Source organism: Dermacentor albipictus, chromosome 7 (assembly GCF_038994185.2).
Source record: "Dermacentor albipictus isolate Rhodes 1998 colony chromosome 7, USDA_Dalb.pri_finalv2, whole genome shotgun sequence".
Taxonomy (NCBI): Eukaryota; Metazoa; Arthropoda; class Arachnida; order Ixodida; family Ixodidae; genus Dermacentor; species Dermacentor albipictus.
Genome location: NC_091827.1, coordinates 125634029 through 125653796, shown reverse-complemented (window position 1 = coordinate 125653796; position 19768 = coordinate 125634029). Strand labels below are relative to the sequence as shown.

The window sequence follows — 19768 nt, the reverse complement described above, 5'->3', positions numbered from 1 at the left end:
GGTAGTGGCTGCCTTTGGAGCTGTACAGCACAGTAGGCTACTGCATGCTCGTTGCCCCAGTGCTGGACGTATGTAACGGAGCCCGGCATCAGCCTTATTCGCACGCAGCCGCAGGACAAGAAGCTGCGTGAAGCTTGGCTCGTGAAACTTAGAACCGGCAAACAGCCATTGGCTACAACCCAAGTATGCAGCAAGCACAAACGCGATGATTTCTGCTACGGCGCCGGGTCTGCAATGTTCGGTGAGTGGCAGAAAATGCGCACTGAGACGCTCGCTCGCGCTCACTGCCCCTCTGTCATGACGGTTTGTTCTGTGAACTTGTTGATGCTAGATACTGGCAACTTCATTGGAATGGAAAGGGAGCAGTAAGAAGCACATTAAAAAAGGCATGGCATATGGTCATGTTTGTGTTATGAATTAATACACTGGTTTACGAAAACGAAGCAGCGGAAAATCGCACGCTGAGAAGATTGATATACATACAGTGCGACGCAACTTGAGAAATAATATTGAAACGCCCAAGAATTTAGAAAAAAGAAAGATTGAATCGTCGCGACGGCACATCGCAGTCGCCGTAGGCGTAGAAGTCTCTAAAACAAAAATATTTTTTAACAGCTCTGATAGCATCCACACAACAATGGTTGCTTGTGTACTGTCAAGTGCTCATATTCTGCAGCCTAAAACTCGCAGCAATGGGCGAAAACGCGCACGCAGCAAAAGCGAAACATTCTGCGTGGACATGCACACAGAAGCGCAGTCGGTCGCTAAGAACCCGTGTGATTGCTGCATTCGAGTATCATCAGAAATGATGAAAACCTGAGACAATCCAGCAGCTTCAACAAACAGCGGCGGAGCACTCCATCTTTGAGTCGTAGCCTACGCACGGATGTTCTAGCACTTATGACCTCAAACCCTCATGCGGGACAAGGCCGCACAGGTACCAATTTCTGAGTCACCAGTATGGAGGATTCTAAACCACTCGCCCTTGCACCCGCACCATCTTAACCTGAACCAATGCTTGGAAAATCAGGACCTGCAGAATCGTCTAGATTTCTTGAATGTGGTCCTAACAAAAGCCGATGAGTCACCAGACTTTTTGATGAACATCATGTGCACAGAGGAAGCCAATTTTTGAAGAAACGGCCAGGTAAATTTGCATAATGTATATTATTGGAGTGACTCTAATCCAAATTGGGCAAAGCACACTCAGCACCAGTACCAGTGGTGGTTCAATGTGCGGTCCCGAATTTACTTGGGTACTGTAATCAGTCCCATCTTCTTCGATCAAACACACTGACTGGACAGCATTATGTGAGCAAAACTCATCCACCATTCCGGTGGATGAGTTTCTGAATGAAGTCTCGCTGTCACGTTTTCCACTTCTGCAGTATCAGCAAGATGGGCCACCAGCCCACAGCAGCAGCTGAACCCGAAAGTGCCTGGATGCGACTTTTAATGTGCAATAGATTGGAAGGCATGGGCCTACATGTAAATTGACTGGCTAGGTCACCTGACCTCTCTCCATTTGATTTCTTTCTTTGTGGTTATGTGAAAAATCGTGCTTACATAATCTAGGTTTGTTGAGCAGATTTGTTGAAAGATGGTGGGCAGATTGTTCTAGAGAAACTGGCCACACTGTATATGCAATGCCTCATGACCTCGAGCGTACAGGAATCTTGGAAGAATGCTAATATAATCCTAATCCATACGAAAGGGGACGCCAAAGACTTGAAAAATTATAGACCGATCAGCTTACTGTCAGTTGCCTACAAACTATTTACTAAGGTAATCGCAAATAGAATCGGGAACACCTTAGACTTCTGTCAAGCAAAGGACCAGGCGGGATTCCGTAAAGGCTACTCAACAATAGACCATATTCACACTATCAATCATGTGATAGAGAAATGTGCGGAATATAACCAACCCTTATATATAGCTTTCATTGATTACGAGAAAGCGTTTGATTCTGTCGAAACCTCAGCTGTCATGGAGGCATTACGGAATCAGGGTGTAGACGGGCCATATGTAAATATACTGAAAGATATCTATAGCGGCTCCACAGCCACCGTAGTCCTCCATAAAGAAAGCAACAAAATCCCAATAAAGAAAGGCGTCAGGCAGGGAGATACGATATCTCCAATGCTATTCAGAGCGTGTTTACAGGAGGTATTCAGAGACCTGGATTGGGAAGAAGTGGGGATAGAAGTTAATGGAGAATACCTTAGTAGCTTGCGATTCGCTGATGATATTGCCTTGCTTAGTAACTCAGGGGACCAATTGCAATGCATGCTCACTGACCTGGAGAGGCAAAGCAGAAGAGTGGGTCTAAAAATTAATCTGCAGAAAACTAAAGTAATGTTTAACAGTCTCGGAAGAGAACAGCAATTTACAATAGGCAGCGAGGCACTGGAAGTGGTAAGGGAATACATCTACTTAGGGCAGGTAGTGACGGCGGATCCGGATCATGAGACAGAAATAATCAGAAGAATAAGAATGGGCTGGGGTGCGTTTGGCAGGCATTCTCAGATCATGAACAGCAGGGTGCCATTATCCTTCAAGAGAAAAGTGTATAATAGCCGTGTTTTACCAGTACTCACCTACGGGGCAGAAACCTGGAGGCTTACGAAAAGGGTTCTACTCAAATCGAGGACGGCACAACGAGCTATGGAAAGAAGAATGATGGGTGTAACGCTAAGGGATAAGAAAAGAGAAGATTGGGTGAGGGAACAAACACGAGTTAATGACATCTTAGTTGAAATCAAGAAAAAGAAATGGGCATGGGCAGGACATGTAATGAGGAGGGAGGATAACCGATGGTCATTAAGGGCTACGGACTGGATTCCAAGGGAAGGGAAGCGTAGCAGGGGGCGGCGGAAAGTTAGGTGGGCAGATCAGATTAAGAAGTTTGCAGGGACGACATGGCCACAATTAGTACATGACCGGGGTTGTTGCAGAAGTATGGGAGAGGCCTATGCCCTACAGTGGGCGTAACCAGGCTGATGATGATGATGATGATGATGATGATGATCGAGACGAACGTCACATTACCTCAAGGCAAGGACAACGAATGTCTGCCCTATAATTCCAGCGTCAGTCATCAAGAAAGCCACTGATGATGTGATAAAGCAGACTTATTAATTAGTGTTTTATGGCGCAAGGGCTACAACGGCCAAAGAGCGCCAGCAACAATGTTTAGTAGTGCAGTAGAATGTTATAAAGATGACAGCGGGTATAATGGGTTGCAATGCCTGTGATGTACTGCGGTGGCTGAAAAGGCCTAGGAATTAAAAATATAAGGCTTGCATTTCTTGGGAGAATTTAGGATAATTATGTAGGATTTCGGGTCGCGTAAGGAAGATGAGTTTAAAAGCGGTAAGATATATTCTTCAAAACATTCACATCATTAAGATAACTTAACAGACGGTCGAGGGGGAACATCAGCTCAGCCGATAGGAAAAATGCAGGGTGCATAGGTAAATTGGTGCGGTAAAGTTCAGGAAAGTATTTTTTTCGTGTGGCTTCCATGACAGGGCATTGTATAAGAACATGGATGACTGTGAGTTGATTTCCACATCTAATGCAGACCGGTGGATCAGTACCGGTTAGCAAGTATGAGTATGCTGCATGTGTGTGTCCTATCCTCAGTCTCCACATGATTACTTCCTCCTGTCTATGCCAGTGTACAGGTGTTTGGGTAATGTAGGGTTGGATGATGTGAAGTTTGTTACGCGCATCGTTCGCCGTGAGCTTGAGGCCATGGCCCCGGCTCCAGTTCGTTCAGACTGTCGGGAAAGCGTAGCCGCTATCTCCCTTATACAAGCGGTCATTCGGGAGGAAATAGCAAGTTTGGGTATTCCATCTCCCTGCTCGATCCGTCATACAAACACCTACCGAATTTCTCCGACCGCTCATTCCCAAACGCAAAGCTTTCCTCCACTCCGTCACAACCCAGCTGAATGGCGCACAGTGGATGATAAACCCATCTGTTTTAATTGTTCCGGTATTGGACACATCGCCCGTCATTGCCGCAACCACTGGTCATCGCCTCCTCGGTGGTCGTCTCCGAGTCACTACCGCCAAGTACCAGACAATCGTACTTTCTCGCCCTATACGCCGACTGGGAACATCAACGCCCACAGTGCTCCACCAAGATCCAACCGCTCCCCGTCTCCGTAAGGTCGTAGATCCCGTTCGCCTCTCGTTCACCGCTCTTCGTCCCCTTCTGCAACTGGTCGCTTCGCTTCAGGAAACTAGGCGGTGCAGCTCCCGGAGGTGAGGCTGCAACTCCGACCCGGCCCACAAATCCTCTGTTGACCCTGCCTACATGTGAAAACCTACTGGACATTGAAGTTGATGGCGTTCCTGTTCGATCTCTCGTTGATACAGGAGCGCAGCTTTCAGTTATGAGCGCTGCTCTCCGCCGAAGGCTCAAAAAGGTTCTGACCCCCGCCGTACCGTGCACCGTGCGAGTCGCCGATGGGAGTACGTCACCTGTCCTTGGAATGTGCACAGCACATGTGACCATTGGGGGCCATTATACCGTTGTTCTATTTATCATCCTTGAACACTGTCCACACGACCTAATTCTCGGCCTCGACTTCCTTTCGAAACACTCTGCCCAAATTGACTGCTCCGCAGGCGTTGTACAGTTGGATCTGCCGCTTCCTGCCGACGCAACCACTTGTGCTCCACACCGCTTATGTTCTGCTGAATTTGCCAGGCTGTCTCCACAGGCGGCTACAAATGTACTCCTGACGCCCTGTCCTCCCGTACCTGATGGCGAGTACGTCGTGTCGCCGCTTACTGACGTGGTTTTGTCGCGTAATATTGCCCTACCGAGCACCTTAATTCGGATGCGCGAAAACTGCGCTTGCGTGCCCATCCTCAATTTTGGGTTTTCGTCGCATGTGCTGCCACACGGTATCGCCATAGCGCATATCACTCCTTTGGAAGAATTTCAGATTTTTTTTTTGACCTCTGAATCCTTCCTCAGTACGAATGGACCTTTGTTATCCACTCCTTCGTACTCGACGCCTGCGGACGATGTTTTTAAGATGATCGCCCCCGACCTTCCTTCCGAGCAAACAACAGCTCTTCGTCACCTCCTGTCATCTTATCGGGACATCTTTGATTTGGACGACCGTCCACTTGGCCAGACATCTGTTGTCACGCATCGCATCAACACCGGTGACGCCAGCCCCATTCATAGGCGGCCATATCGTGTCTCGGCAACAGAAAGGGCCATCATACAGAAAGAGGTAGACAGGATGATGGACAAGGACATCATTGAACTTTCCAGTAGCCCGTGGGCATCACCGGTTGTCTTAGTAAAGAAAAAAGACAACTCGTGGCGCTTCTGCGTTGACTACTGTCACCTCAACCAGATAACAAAGAAGGATGTTTAACCCCTGCCTCGCATTGATGACGCTCTTGACTGCCTTCACGGATCCCATTACTTTTCATCAATTGACCTCCGCTCCGGCTATTGGCAGATTAGCATCGATGAGATGGACCGCGAGAAAACCGCCTTCGTCACACCGGACAGTCTGTACCAATTTAAAGTCATGCCCTTTGGATTATGCAATGCGCCAGCTACATTCGAGCGCATGATGGACTCTCTCTTGCGCGGTTTGAAGTGGTCTACATGCCTGTGTTACCTCGACGATGTGATTGTGTTTTCGCCGAACTTTGAGAGCCACCTGCGGCGCCTCACAACCATACTCTCCGTGTTTCGCAGGGCTGGCCTTCAGCTAAACTCCTCCAAGTGCCATTTCGGTCGCCGTGAAATTAACATGCTTGGTCATCTCGTAAATGCCGCTGGAATCCAACCTGATCCACAGAAAGTTCACGCCGTGCAAAATTTTCCTGTACCTTGTTCAACGAACGATGTCCGTAGTTTTCTGGGCTTATGCTCTTATTTCCGGCGATTTGTGAAAAATTTTGCCGACATTGCTCACCCTCTCACTGACCTTCTTAAGAAAGACGCCTCTTTCTCTTGGGGACCACTACAGGAGAAAGCCTTCTCTACCCTGATTGAGCGGCTTACAACTTCCCCGATTCTCTCACACTTTGACCCTTCTGCGCCCACTGAAGTACGAACTGACGCGAGTGGTCATGGCATCGGCACTGTCCCCGCTCAGCGTCAACAGGGCCAAGACCGTATCATCGCTTACGCTAGCCACCTTCTTTCCACACCCGAGCGAAATTACTCCATTACTGAAAGAGAATGTCTCGCGCTCGTATGGGCGGTCGCGAAATTTCGACCGTACCTTTTCGGTCGGAGCTTCTGCGTTGTAACCGATCATCATGCCCTCTGCTCGCTCTCCTCTTTGAAGGAACCAACTGGACGACTTGCACGTTGGGCATTGCGCCTATAAGAATATACATTTTCTATTACATATAAGTCAGGACGCCTGCATAAAGACACTGACTGCCTGTCCCGCAATCCCGTGGATCAACCGGACAATACCGATGCAGACTCGGACATCAGTGTTCTGTCCCTCTCCGGCTTCCTCCATATTGGCGATGAGCAGCGCAAGGATCCTGTTCTTCGAACACTTATGGAACGAACACGTTCTTCGAACACTTACCATCCCAATGACCCGTCCCTTCGGATGTTCACCTTGCGCGATGGAACTTTATACCGTCGCAGCGTTCGTCCTGACGGCCCAGAGCTCCTCCTAGTCGTCCCCAAGCACCTTCGACTCGCCGTGCTCCAGCAACTTCATGACGCTCCTACTGCTGGACATCTGGGCGTCACTCGTACTTACGACCACCTGCGGCGCCGCTTCTTCTGGCCCGGCATTTATCGCTCTGTGCGCCATTATGTCGCTTCTTGCGACCTGTGCCAGCGCCTGAAGACGCCTGCTATGCCTCCCGCTGGTTTGCTTCAACCAATTGATATACCTACAGAGCCCCTCTTCCGTCTGGGCCTCGACCTCCTTGGTCCGTTTCCAATTTCCATGAAAGGAAACAAATGGATTGCTGTAGCAACCGATTATGCCACTAGATATGCCATCGCACGAGCGCTGGGACAACCAGCTGCGCTACAGATGTCGCCGACTTCTTACTAAAAGACGTCATCCTGCACCACGGCGCCCCTCGCCAGTTGCTGACGGATCGCGGCCGCTACTTTCTATCGAAGGTCGTTGATGATCTGCTCCGCTCCTGTTCTACAGAACATCAGATTGCTACCGCGTACCACCCTCAAACGAACGGCCTCACCCAGCGACTCAACTGCACACTCACTGAAATGCTCGCCATGTACGTTTCCAACGATCACCGCGACTGGGACGTCACTTTACCATACGTCACTTTCGCATACAACTCGTCCCGTCAGGACACTGCCGGATTTTCACCATTTTTCCTTTTGTATGGCCGCGACCCCACATTGCCTTTTGACACGTTGCTACCTTCCACAGTACAGTCACCCAGCACTGGTTACGCTCGCGATGCTATTGACTTAGCCGCCCAGGCCCGAGATGTCGCCCGTCATCGCCTCCAAGTCTCGCAAGCTTCTCAAAAGCGACGCTACGACCTTCGGCACTGAGACCACCAATTTTCACCTGGTTCCCTTGTCCTTCTCTGGACGCCTTCACGTCGCGTCGGCGTGTCGGAAAAACTACTGTCCCATTTTTCTGGTCCGTATCAGATCTTACGCCAACTGTCCGACGTGACATACGAGATCGCCCCAGTCAGTCAGCCTTCAGTGCCTCCCAACATAACCAGCGATGTTGTTCACGTCACCAGGCTCAAGCCCTATGTCCCCCCATTAAGTGAGGCTGTATAACTTGCACCGGGACGACGCTACCCCGCCGGGAAGGTGATGTTACGGTGAAGTGAAGGAAGAAGTTGAATAGGACTAGAGAAAGACGAAGTCTGGCAGTTGCCTGAACGCCATATCCATCATTTGTAAATATACGTTATTTTACACTCGTAGGCCTGCTTTCTTCCCGCAAAATTTTTTTTACAGCAGAAATATTTATTTCTCCACATTAGGTACTGTGCCTGTACTCAATCATTAGTAAAAAAAGCCAGCTTATTGCCTAGGACAAAGAATTAGTCTTAAACACAAAATTACTAATTTTCAATAAAAACTACACTAATAGACTCAACACCTCCAGAACCAGATTGCAAACAAGCTTTCCAAAAGTGAATGGCTGTTATGTCAATTATTAAGGAGGGGAGTCTGTTCAGGCCCTGAAGAAAAATGTACAGCAAATTGCAAAGGCTTAGATATCAGTGAGTGAGTGAGTGACGAAACTTTGTTCTGAACGCCTGCAGAACGGTTAGCCTTCCCCTGTTAGGGAGGCGTTACCGTGACGCGGGAAGTGCTATGCGTCCACATGAAGATAGCACAATGAGAGAAGACAGTTGGGCTAGTTGGTGACTGTTACAGACTTGAGACATCATTAGCTAATGTGAAAAAGACATAGGGTAACAGCAAGAGGCACACAGCTCCTGCCTAGGCCCCAGGTCAGGAAACGAGAGAGTAGTGGGGTTGGTGAACCCAACACGAACAATTTAAAACAATTCGCACTGTCATATATGCACTAATATACAAAGTTGCAGCCAAGGAAAAGGAAAAGTAAAACACTTGGAACACAAGAAAAAGGAAAAGGAAAAGTAAAACACTTGAAACAATACAGGTTACAAGCACATTTAAAGTCAAACAATGGATAAAAACAACACAACTTCTTCAACTTGGGTCAAAAAGTAATCTTTCTTTCTGAATGTAGGAACGAATATTGCTCACTTGTGCAATATGCACTAAACCATAATAGGCACTGCATATTTGACAGGCAAGTGATTGAGTGTCGTAATTTGTACTTGGCTGAATCAAGGCAAGTGTGCTCATACTGTCTTGGTGAAGTGACGAAGAGCAATGCAGTGTCAAAACTGTGAGTTACAAATTTACCTCCCTACTGTTGAACATGTGCTTGGCAGAACAGCTAACACTCAAGCACGAAAGCAGCGAGAAAATTTGGCGATTGCCGAGAATCTGATCAGCAGATCAAGTGCATCAGCTGCTATACATGACTCTTTGAAAGTTCCAGCATAACTTGCTGGTGCTCGCACACCTTCCAGAAAGTACAACGCTTTTTGCACCACGCATGCTATGCGATTACACAAGGTTCAGAAGAACTTCGGTTTGGCCTAGTTGGTATTTACTGCAAATCATATTGACCGCAAAAAAGACGGGGACATAGGAAGAAAACACATAAACACAGCATACCGCCTGTGCTGTTTATGTGTTTTCTTCCTATGTCCCCGTCTTTTTTGCGGTCAATATGATTTACACAAGGTTCGGCGAGAACATGCACAACAGATAGAATCAATGATATCATTCAAGTAAGTTCCGAATCATGCGGGCACATTTTGTGCTGAGTGACAACACTTAGCAATTATTAGCAAGTGAAAAGCAGTCACCAGTAAAAGACAAAGTACACATGTAAATACAGAAGCCATAATGTACACTCCAACTAAGGTACAGGTGCAGCCACTGCTAGCGGGAACACTGGAGCCCATGGCATCGCTCCGTGGAGTGGCCCACCACCAGTGCCTCATGAAGTCTTACAGCGCAGGCGTAATCAAAGTGACTAGGTGAAAATTTTGAAGAGTTGTCTGCTGTGGCAAGTCGTCTGGCAAGACCTCAAGAGGTGCCAGTGGTGGCACTTCACGGAGTGCTGCCAACTTCCATGATACCGCTAGCAGTGGCCGCACCTGTACATGCTACTGAATGAAGAGATGCCTTGGTTAACATGGTAATAAATAAAAACTGCCAGGCTGAGCTTGTAGTATTCATGAAAAATGCATCACATGAAAAGCAACAAGTTTCCATGGTTATCAGGACTTCCAAATGAAAGTTTTATTGCTTTTTCTTTCATAGCAGTCAATTGATGTGTATTGGTTTCGTTACACCAGACCTATACTAAGTTGCAGTAAATGAGATGCCGAGTGAACACGAGAAAAATACAACTGTATTTTTCATAGTATGAAAGAAGATTGTTATGCAATTAATGATGCCTATGGTTTGAGCCATTTTCATTTTTAAGTTCACTGACATGATCAGTCCAGCCCATATCACTATTAAAATGCATGCCCAGAAACTTGCAAAAATTAACATGCATGTTTTCCAAATGAATAAAATATAGCTTCCCTCATGAATCTCACGACAAGGGTATCAGGTGCAAACCACTCTCAGCTGTGGGTGCTTAACGAAGACAGTGATGTGTGCTTGCTAGTCAGCCATGTTGAAAGATATCATGTGCTCATTTTAGCGAAGAGGTACCCTGACATTTAAGATTTACAGTATCTCTAACCATGGAATCAGCACGCCATTCATACTACTGTCACCTAAACTTGAATACCTACACAGACTTCGACATTTAAGTTTTCGTAAGTAATGCAAGTCCCCTGCTTTTTTCCCTTTATTAACTACACAGGCTTGCATAATTGTCTGTCACATAAGATTGTCATGATGGTTGTTCACAGTTTCTGCAAGATGTTAGAACAGGAAGTTCAGTAAAGTGGAAAGTTGGGCTAGTTGGTGAGTGATCATCATACCTTGCTGGTGAAGCAGCGCACTGACACGGACACAGTGAGGACAAACAGGAAAAGACGACACTCGCTGCACTGCCTGTTTGTCCTCACTGTGTCCGTGTCAGTGCGCTGCTTCACTAGCAAGGTATGATGATTAGAACAGGAATTTCTTTATCTTTGCTCACACAATTTATTGACACCTTGTTTCAAGACTCACACGGTTAGAATATAAGCAACATAGCGCCCTTATGGAAAGGAACATGTGAGTGTGTCGTCTACAATCCGCAGCCACTAATCATGCCACTACAAGGAAGTTGCAAAAAGCTTTACAAGTGCTATCACAAATGAGAGCGGCTGGTTTAAGCTTTTTTCATAGAGCCCTAGTCGTGGCTTGGTGTTCGCATTTGTTCTGGATGCCAACTGCTGGCTCCAGTAGCTGTTGACCCTTGCCTACTTGCCTGCTGGTGGCACCATATGTAGATGACATGAAGCGCAGGCCACATGCTGGCGCGTGCCCTTTCATAAGAGCCCTCTGGATACAGTTGATCCCAAAATAAAATTTCGTTGTTGAAAGCAAGCGCTGCATACCTGTCGTTCTTTCTGTGTCCATGTCCATGTTGTGCTACTCTTCATCCCAACTGTTTAGGTGCTGTATCACAACAGTGTCACTTTAAATTGTGAGACTTATTTGTTACCTGCACACACAAGGTTTTTGAGAGTTCATCACATTTAAGTGTTATGCCTATTGGGGGTGAGCTCCGCCACTGGAAAAGCTGGCGCCACTGTCGGTGTGACATGACATGAGGGATCACGTGGAGAAAGTGACCACATCGGCTGCTTCAGAAGCGCTGAAGTGAACAGAAAACGAAAGCTTAAAGTTCCACCTGTGCCGCGGTTCTGATTAAGTGGCAAGGCTTTCCCGCCTTGGGGGTCTGCTTGACAACATCTTAAAGCACTATAATTGGTAGTGGCTGCCTTTGGAGCTGTACAGCACAGTAGGCTACTGCATGCTCGTTGCCCCAGTGCTGGACGTATGTAACGGAGCCCGGCATCAGCCTTATTCGCACGCAGCCGCAGGACAAGAAGCTGCGTGAAGCTTGGCTCGTGAAACTTAGAACCGGCAAACAGCCATTGGCTACAACCCAAGTATGCAGCAAGCACAAACGCGATGATTTCTGCTACGGCGCCGGGTCTGCAATGTTCGGTAAGTGGCAGAAAATGCGCACTGAGACGCTCGCTCACGCTCACTGCCCCTCTGTCATGACGGTTTGTTCTGTGAACTTGTTGATGCTAGATACTGGCAACTTCATTGGAATGGAAAGGGAGCAGTAAGAAGCACATTAAAAAAGGCATGGCATATGGTCATGTTTGTGTTATGAATTAATACACTGGTTTACGAAAACGAAGCAGCGGAAAATCGCACGCTGAGAAGATTGATATACATACAGTGCGACGCAACTTGAGAAATAATATTGAAACGCCCAAGAATTTAGAAAAAAGAAAGATTGAATCGTCGCGACGGCACATCGCAGTCGCCGTAGGCGTAGAAGTCTCTAAAACAAAATTATTTTTTAACAGCTCTGATAGCATCCACACAACAATGGTTGCTTGTGTACTGTCAAGTGCTCATATTCTGCAGCCTAAAACTCGCAGCAATGGGCGAAAACGCGCACGCAGCAAAAGCGAAACATTCTGCGTGGACATGCACACAGAAGCGCAGTCGGTCGCTAAGAACCCGTGTGATTGCTGCATTGAGGCTTCATTCTGTTATGTTCCATCTGGTTATGCAGACAGCCTACTATGAGAAAATACTTCACATAGTTCGCTCTCAACGTTTGCCTACCTTTCACGCGAGAAGCCGGTTAGGGAGACTCCATCGCGACGACCGCGCACAGCTGCGTTCACTGTACCTATTTGGTAAAGAGATAGCGTCTGTAAACGATTCTGTGCTTTCAGTTTGCCCAAGATTATTATTTCGGCAGTTAGAATTTCCCTTGTTTTGAGATTACTTACAGAAATGTCAAGGAGGGCTGCCGCGTGGCGTTATTATTGAGCGCCGTAAGCCAAACCTATGAGGAGCGCACCGCGCGATCCCTCATACTACGCAAGAGAAGCCCTTCCGACAAATGGTGACTCCGTAAGTCCTCGCCCCCAATCCTTGGTTCAATAAAAGCTGTTCCAGCAATCATATTTTTTTCCACATTCAGCAGATGATTGGAACTCTTTGTCCTGTGCTACTGTACAGTTTATTATACTGTTGATGCTTTTTAATATAGCCTATGAACACCTTAAACGTCCCCTGCTTGGGCAGCTCTAGTTGCTTGCAGTACAGTCGAACCTCATTATGATAAAACGGGATGTAACGCACATAACGAAGTAAATAATATTCCCATTGAATTCCCCATAGAGATCCATGTATATAAAACCTCAATGAACAAATTTTCCTGCAAATGGGTATAATGAACTTGATTCGTCTCTGAAACCAAAAAATACACGACTGTTGCATGTCAATAACATCGTTTTCCGCGGGGTTTAGCACTCATTCACCGCGGCAGTTCAAAACTGCCGCATCCCCATATCGAATATGTTGTCGAGCAACACTGGTCTTTTTCACCACGGCATGTAGCTGCACTAGACTGTACTAGACAATGGTCGAGTGGGCTGAACTACGCCTTCTCACTTGAGGCGCCGTGTGCGGAAAAATTGTGCGGGGCCATTGTGAGCAAACTGGATTGGGGCGGAGATGTGCTTTGCGGCATACTCAACATACTTTCGCTGCAGGCGCTGAGACCGATTTTGTGTGTATGCTCTTAAAATGCTGCTTTATTTCAACTGCAAATTTATAATGGCACCTTTTTACTGCACATACATATTATTACGATATCATCGAGCGTTGCTCTAGAAACAAGCCGCCGCGAGAACGACGATGAAGTTGGTCGGTGCGCTTGGTGCAAGCGAGTGTCGGCCTGGCTGCCAGGCTCCAGTGTAAATAGCCTGTAAATAGCCTCTTCTGTGTGCGTCTTTCCACACGCAACAATACATTTGTGGATTTTGATTCCACGCTTTAGAACTGTGCAGTTCCCTTGCATTAATCATTTATTGGACTGAGATAAGCCAACTTGTAAACGTGCCTTTCTATTTCAAAGATAATTTCTATACATGTGCCAGCCAATTACGTTCGCTCGTTTTTTATGACTTAATTCAAGGCATAGGCGAACTTCCTTCAGTGTCTGCGCCTCGGGGGAAATGTGTTTATGAACGTTAAGACACGCTAGGCAAGCGCACTGTAGTTATGATGATGCAACTTGCACTGAATGAGGTTTCTTTAAAAAGTATGGTTTTATTGTCATCATCATCACCATCAGTCTGGTTACGCCCATTGCAGGGCAAAGGCCTCTCCCATACTTCTCCAACAACCCCGGTCATGTACTAATTGTGGCCATGCCATCCCAGCAAACTTCTTAATCTCATCCGCCCACCTAACTTTCTGCCGGCCCCTGCTACGCTTCCCTTCCCTTGGGATCCAGTCCGTAACCCTTAATCACCGTCGGTTATCTTCCCTCCTCATTACATGTCCTGCCCATGCCCATTTCTTTTTCTTGATTTCAACTAAGATGTCATTAACTCGCGTTTTTCCCTCACCCAATCTGCTCTTTTCTTATCCCTTAACGTTACACCTATCATTCTTCTTTCCATAGCTTGTTGCGTCATCCTCAATTTGAGTAGAACCTTTTTCGTAAGCCTCCAGGTTTCTGCCCCGTAGGTGAGTACTGGTAAGACACAGCTATTATATACTTTTCTCTTGAGGTTTCATTGTATTGCTTTAAAAAAATATGCGAGAGATGAGCAATATGCAAACAATCTAATCTTGTTTTCGGCTATACGTAGTCAGTGACAACCAAAGAATTCAGTGCAAGCTCCGCCACCCAAACTGCATTGTACCTGCTCTCCGAGCCTCCGCATTTCAAAGCATACTTTCTTGAGAAACACCTCCGCTCCACCGTTATAGAAGAGCTCCATGACGCACCAACGGCAGGACATCTCAGCGTATCTTGAACGTATGACCATGTATGTCGTCGTTTTTTCTGGCCGGGTCTTGCCCACGTCGCCACTTGTAAAGTTTGCCAACAACGCAAGAAGCCTTCCCAGCTCCCCGCTGGTTGCCTGCAGCCGCTTGACATTCCTGCCAAGCCCTTTCGTCATGTCGGCTTAGACCTTCTCGGCTCATTTCCGGAATCTACATCAGGGAACAAGTGGGTTGCAGTCGCGGTGGACTACGCGACCCGCTATGCCGTAACCCGTGCTCTTCCGACCAGTTGCGCAACTGATGTTGCGGACTTCCTCCTACATGATATTATTTTGATGCATGGTGCTCCGCATCAATGCTTACAGACCGCGGCCGCACCTTTTTGGCCAAAGTCATTGACGACATCATGCGTGCCTGCACAATACAGCACATGTTTACCACCTCCTTCCACCCCCAAACTGAGCATTTGAACCGCACCCTTACAGACATGCTATCCATATACGTTTCAGACGACCACCGTGACTGGGACGTGGCTCTACCTTACATTACCTTTGCATACAACTCTCTTCCCGTCTCGAAACTGCTGGCTTTTCCCCATTTTCTCTCTTGTATGGCAGCGAACCAACGCTACGACTGGACACTGCTTCCGTCCACCACAACTTCACTAGCGATTATGCCCGTGATGCAATCGCCCATGCTGACCACGCTCGCCAACTTGCGCACGCTCGTCTACAAGTGTCTCAAGATAAGCAGAAGCAACGCTACGACCTCCGTCACCGTGATGTCCATTTTGTGGCCGGCAGCCTCGTGTTGTTTTGGTCACCTTTGCGTAAAGTTGGCCTATGTGAAAAACTCCTTTCTTGTTACACAGGTCCATATCGCGTGCTCCGCAAAGTGACCGATGTCACCTATGAAATCTTTCTAGCCATGCCCACTACGTCCTCTGCTGTGACAACCAGTGACATTGTCCACATCGCCCGACTCAAGCCCTACAACTCTCCATGCGCCTTGGATATTTAACAGCACCGTGACGGTGCTATTGCTGTCGGGGGGGGATAGTATTACAATATCATCGAGCGATGCATGTGCAGCTGCTAATGTTGTGCGGCAGATGCCGCGGCAAGCACCAAATCACAGCGAATCAAGTGCGTCGCAGCTGCGCTTGCAATCAAGAACCAATGAATCGGGGCCTTCGCCACCTTCACATGTTCAGCGTCTTTGTCTCAACAGTCTTCATTGGTTGTCCGTGTCTGTTTTCAGCTTAGAAGGTATCGGCCGTCGCGATTCTTTGTGATGGTGTTAAGCCTTGTTAGGAATGGCCGTACAGGGTGGCAACGTGCCAGCTTTCAGCCCGCTGCACGTGTTCCAAGCCCACCAGACGGGGCGCCCTTCGGAGAACTGCGGATGACCGGCAGCCACGTGGTGCGCGGTTAGCTCAGGAATGTGGTACTCAGCAGCGCCACCGGGAACGGAGCAGAGTTCCACGAAGCCCTCTGACGTCGGCGACAGACATCAGAATGTGTGTGCTTATGTGTACATAAACTGTTCTGCGGAACGGCGCCCCTCTGTCGTCGGCGCCGGACATCGGAATGTGTGTGCCTATGTGTGCGTAAACTGTTCTGCGGGACGGCGGCAAGTTTACAATGACTGGACGAACGTTTCCGTCCACTGGGACTCCGTCCACGTGGACCTCTAAGAGCGACGCCGAACGATGATGTCGAACTATGACGTCAAGCGGAGAGCTTATAAGCAGCGTTTGCCGGCTGCTAGAGTGTGCTTGTGTCGTGCTCGTCGTCGGGAGCCGAGTGCTCGTTGTCATGCTCGAAATGTAGTAGTGAGCTGTGTGCTCGTAAACTGTTTGCTGCATGTTAGTTTTGCGGGCTCCATATGGGAGTCGCGCTAGACTGCCAATGTATCTTGCTTAAAATGTAAAATATGTAAATAAATCCTGTTCACCGAGTTCCTCTCTACGACCTTCAACTCCTTCAAATGGTGGCAGCGGCGAGGTAGTTCAACGACTCCTACATCTGGTTGACAGCGGTAGGATCGTCCGACAACTCTTACAACTGGTTGGCAGCGGTAGGATCGCCTCCAACTCCTACAGCCTCGACTAACGTTCGCTTCAGTGGACATCGGTGGTGTGGCACAGTCGGACCCAGAGCGTCGACTTGAAGATGGCCTGTGTTCGCGGCACACGCCATCACTTTCTGACACGCCAAATTTCTGACGTGCCCTACTGCTTCCAAATCGCAGTGTACTGTTGCTCTCCTTCACTTTCATTAGTTCGAACTTTCGTTAATTCGAACTGAAACGGCTTCCCCTTGGGGTTCGAATTAACGAGCTTTTACTGTATTGTGTCATTTTATGCGTGCTTCTTGTTGGTGCAATATTCATCAGGGACAATGATCAAAGAAAACAATATTGTAGTGAAATAAAGCAGGTTTATTAACTGCATAGCGCGAAGAGATGCTGATGACCAGTGCACTTCTAGGTATGGTACATAGGTACACTTCTAGGTAAGGGTACATAGACATATATATATACCCGATATACAAGGTGTTCTAGCTAACTTTAACTTCTAACTTTAGCCAGAGTTTAAAAATGTGTGAATGCCACATAGCTGGACAGAACCAAGGTAATCTTGTTTGCCGTCGCCTTGGAGATACTCAAATTAGTTTTTCTAATTCTGTCTAATTAAATCATTAGACTTAATTAGCTTATCAACTATTATATTTAGATGAAAAGAGAATGAGAAAATTATACAGTGACTCGAAAAACTCTTGATACAGCTTTCTGTTGCTCAATACATCCTACATAAAAGAATTTTTCTGCCCGTGAGGAAAGCCCACAAATGCATGCAGAATTACTGTGCAACTGGCCGCTGGACGCACTTGGCTGCACTCGCTCGAGCCTCGCCGGCTCGAGCGAGTGCAGTGGATCACGTGATGTAACGTCACACCTTCACACGTGCATGCCGATGGCTGAAGGTCAAACGCGTGCCAAGATTCATCTTGGGAGTTGTACCTCAAGGAGCAGAGCTTTCGCTCTAGAATTAGTGCATTCACTTTTCTTTCTCTATGGCATGCCGCGCACGCAGCTGGAACTGGGCCTGGCCTGAAGAGACCTCTGGGGGCTATCTCAGGGGTCACGCCCAGGCCGTGCACTCACGTCTCCCTCTCCCTGCAATGCGTGGGCTAGCAGCCGAGTGTGGCCTCAAAGATAACACTGGCATCGGTGCAATCTGGGAGGCCACAAGCCGGCCGAGCCAAGCCGGCATGGCGAAGTCCGCTTGGCTTCTCGATCACACAGCGGAACACTGTGTTGTGTGCCATGTGCTGCTCGACTTCAACGAGCCAAGTGGAAAGTGGATGCGAAAGACCATCACAACAGAACAGAAGGCAGCTATGTTGCATAAGGTGCTAAGCCACGTGCTGCACAGCTGTATTTTGTTCTTTTTCTCAAATTCCATTGCATACAATGGCCTTGTAGTGGTTCCGCTGGCTGCAAAGCCGTCTTCTTATTTCCATGTTTACAACTACGCACTCCACTGTGGATATAGTGCAACGAACGGTAATTATGCATGTAATGTAGTAACATCTATAACAACGTAGTATCGGCTGCCTCTTCAACTTCACTATAATGAGGTTCAAGTGTATTTGTTAATAAACAAACAATTAATTAATTTAATTAAATTCACTACGTGTGTGCTTACCCTGACTGCTGTGGCATACCAAACTGCTGCTGCTGCGGCACCTGCTGCTGTTGGTAGCCAACTTGCTGCGGCTGCGCCATCTGCATCTGCGGGACCTGAATCTGGGGCACTCCACCCTGCTGTGGGTGCATGCCAATCTGCTGATGCATCTGCGCATGCTGCTGCTGCATCTGGCCGCTGCAACCCAGCGCCAGAGCCACAAGGAGGGTCCAACAACGCGGCATCCTCTGCAGAGAGTTCGTGGAAAAGCAGAGATATTTGCTCACATATTCTGCAAGGGAAGGAGGGAGAGAGCAGGCCTCAGGAGAAAGACAAAAGAGGAGATGCACACTCTTGTAGAGCAAGAGTGCATTCATGTGTGCATTGCCACATTTTTCATTGTCGCAGCATTGTTTGTGTGCTGCACCACTGTCTCTTCTTCCATCTTTGCGCCATTTTATAAACAGAATCTTGCACAGAATCAGGGTGTCTACCAAGTTGACATTTCCAAATTCCCTGAGTTTTCCAGGTTTTCCCTGAGCACCTTTGCGAAATTCCCTGAATGAGCCAGAACTTTGTTTTATGTCAAGACAGGCTGACACCACATTGCCCGATGCTGTCACTCTCTAGTAAGCATGCTGAAACAAAAAAATGACTTAATCCAGTTTGAATAGTAAGGAGTAATATCTATTTTATTTAAAAAGAAAACAGAAGGAAGGTGTTAGTAAAATGCACAGCGAAAGAAATGGTAAAGCTCATTCCCAAATTGAGTTGAACATTTTCAAATACGAATGAAAAGGAGATGCATACATAAGTAAATATTTTTTTAATATCAGCTATTTCTATCAACTGATAGCAAGTTAATCTGTATGAGGACCTGAACTTTGTCACAACTAAGGTTCTCTCTCAGCAGCTGGGAAGTCAACCTCAACTGTCCTGACATACTCTCAGCCTGTACACAACATCTCAGTGTTGGGTTTCACTGCTTAAACAATTTATTTTGGTTTGGATGAGGGACACCTGTGTCTCAGCATCAGCCAACACTTAGTTTTTTTTTGCTCAAGCTCCTTCAAAAAGGCGGCGGCACCTTTCCTTTCCCGTTAATTCCTCAGTGCGTCGGTCCTTTCTGTTCTCATCCTCCTACTACCACGCTTTCACCACATGGATTATCTGAAGCATCCCCTTGGTCAGTTGTACAGTCAACATTTCATTTTTCAGAATTCCGAGGGGCCGCAAAAAAAACGAAAAAAAAACGGACAGTCTGAAAAAAATTAATGCATGTCTTTAACTTCAGGCACGTCTGAAAAAGCTCTGAAGGCCTGCCAGTACGCTTATTAGGCATATCAGGTCTTGTACTGTGACAGGAGACGGGGTGCACGCATGTGTAATTAAGGAATACATACTGTGTCCCGTGACAATTGCCCCCTTCCCAAGCTTGTTATGCTTCACCGCCTAACACTAGTGTACTGAGGCGAAGCTAACTTTCGGAGACTGGCATTACGCAACAC

At 47.4% G+C, this 19768-nt stretch overlaps 1 protein-coding gene across 1 annotated transcript in view; it reads right to left on the bottom strand.

Annotated features, from left to right (window-relative positions):
- LOC135907092 (lymphotoxin beta receptor inhibitor-like) overlaps positions 1-19768 on the bottom strand; it is a 90076-nt gene that overhangs the window by 55349 nt on the left and 14959 nt on the right. The window contains exon 2 of the mRNA XM_065438761.2: positions 18282-18508. Within this exon, the coding sequence (XP_065294833.1) occupies positions 18282-18505 (224 nt within the window). The 5' untranslated portion in view covers positions 18506-18508. The remainder of the gene's footprint in view (positions 1-18281; positions 18509-19768) is intronic.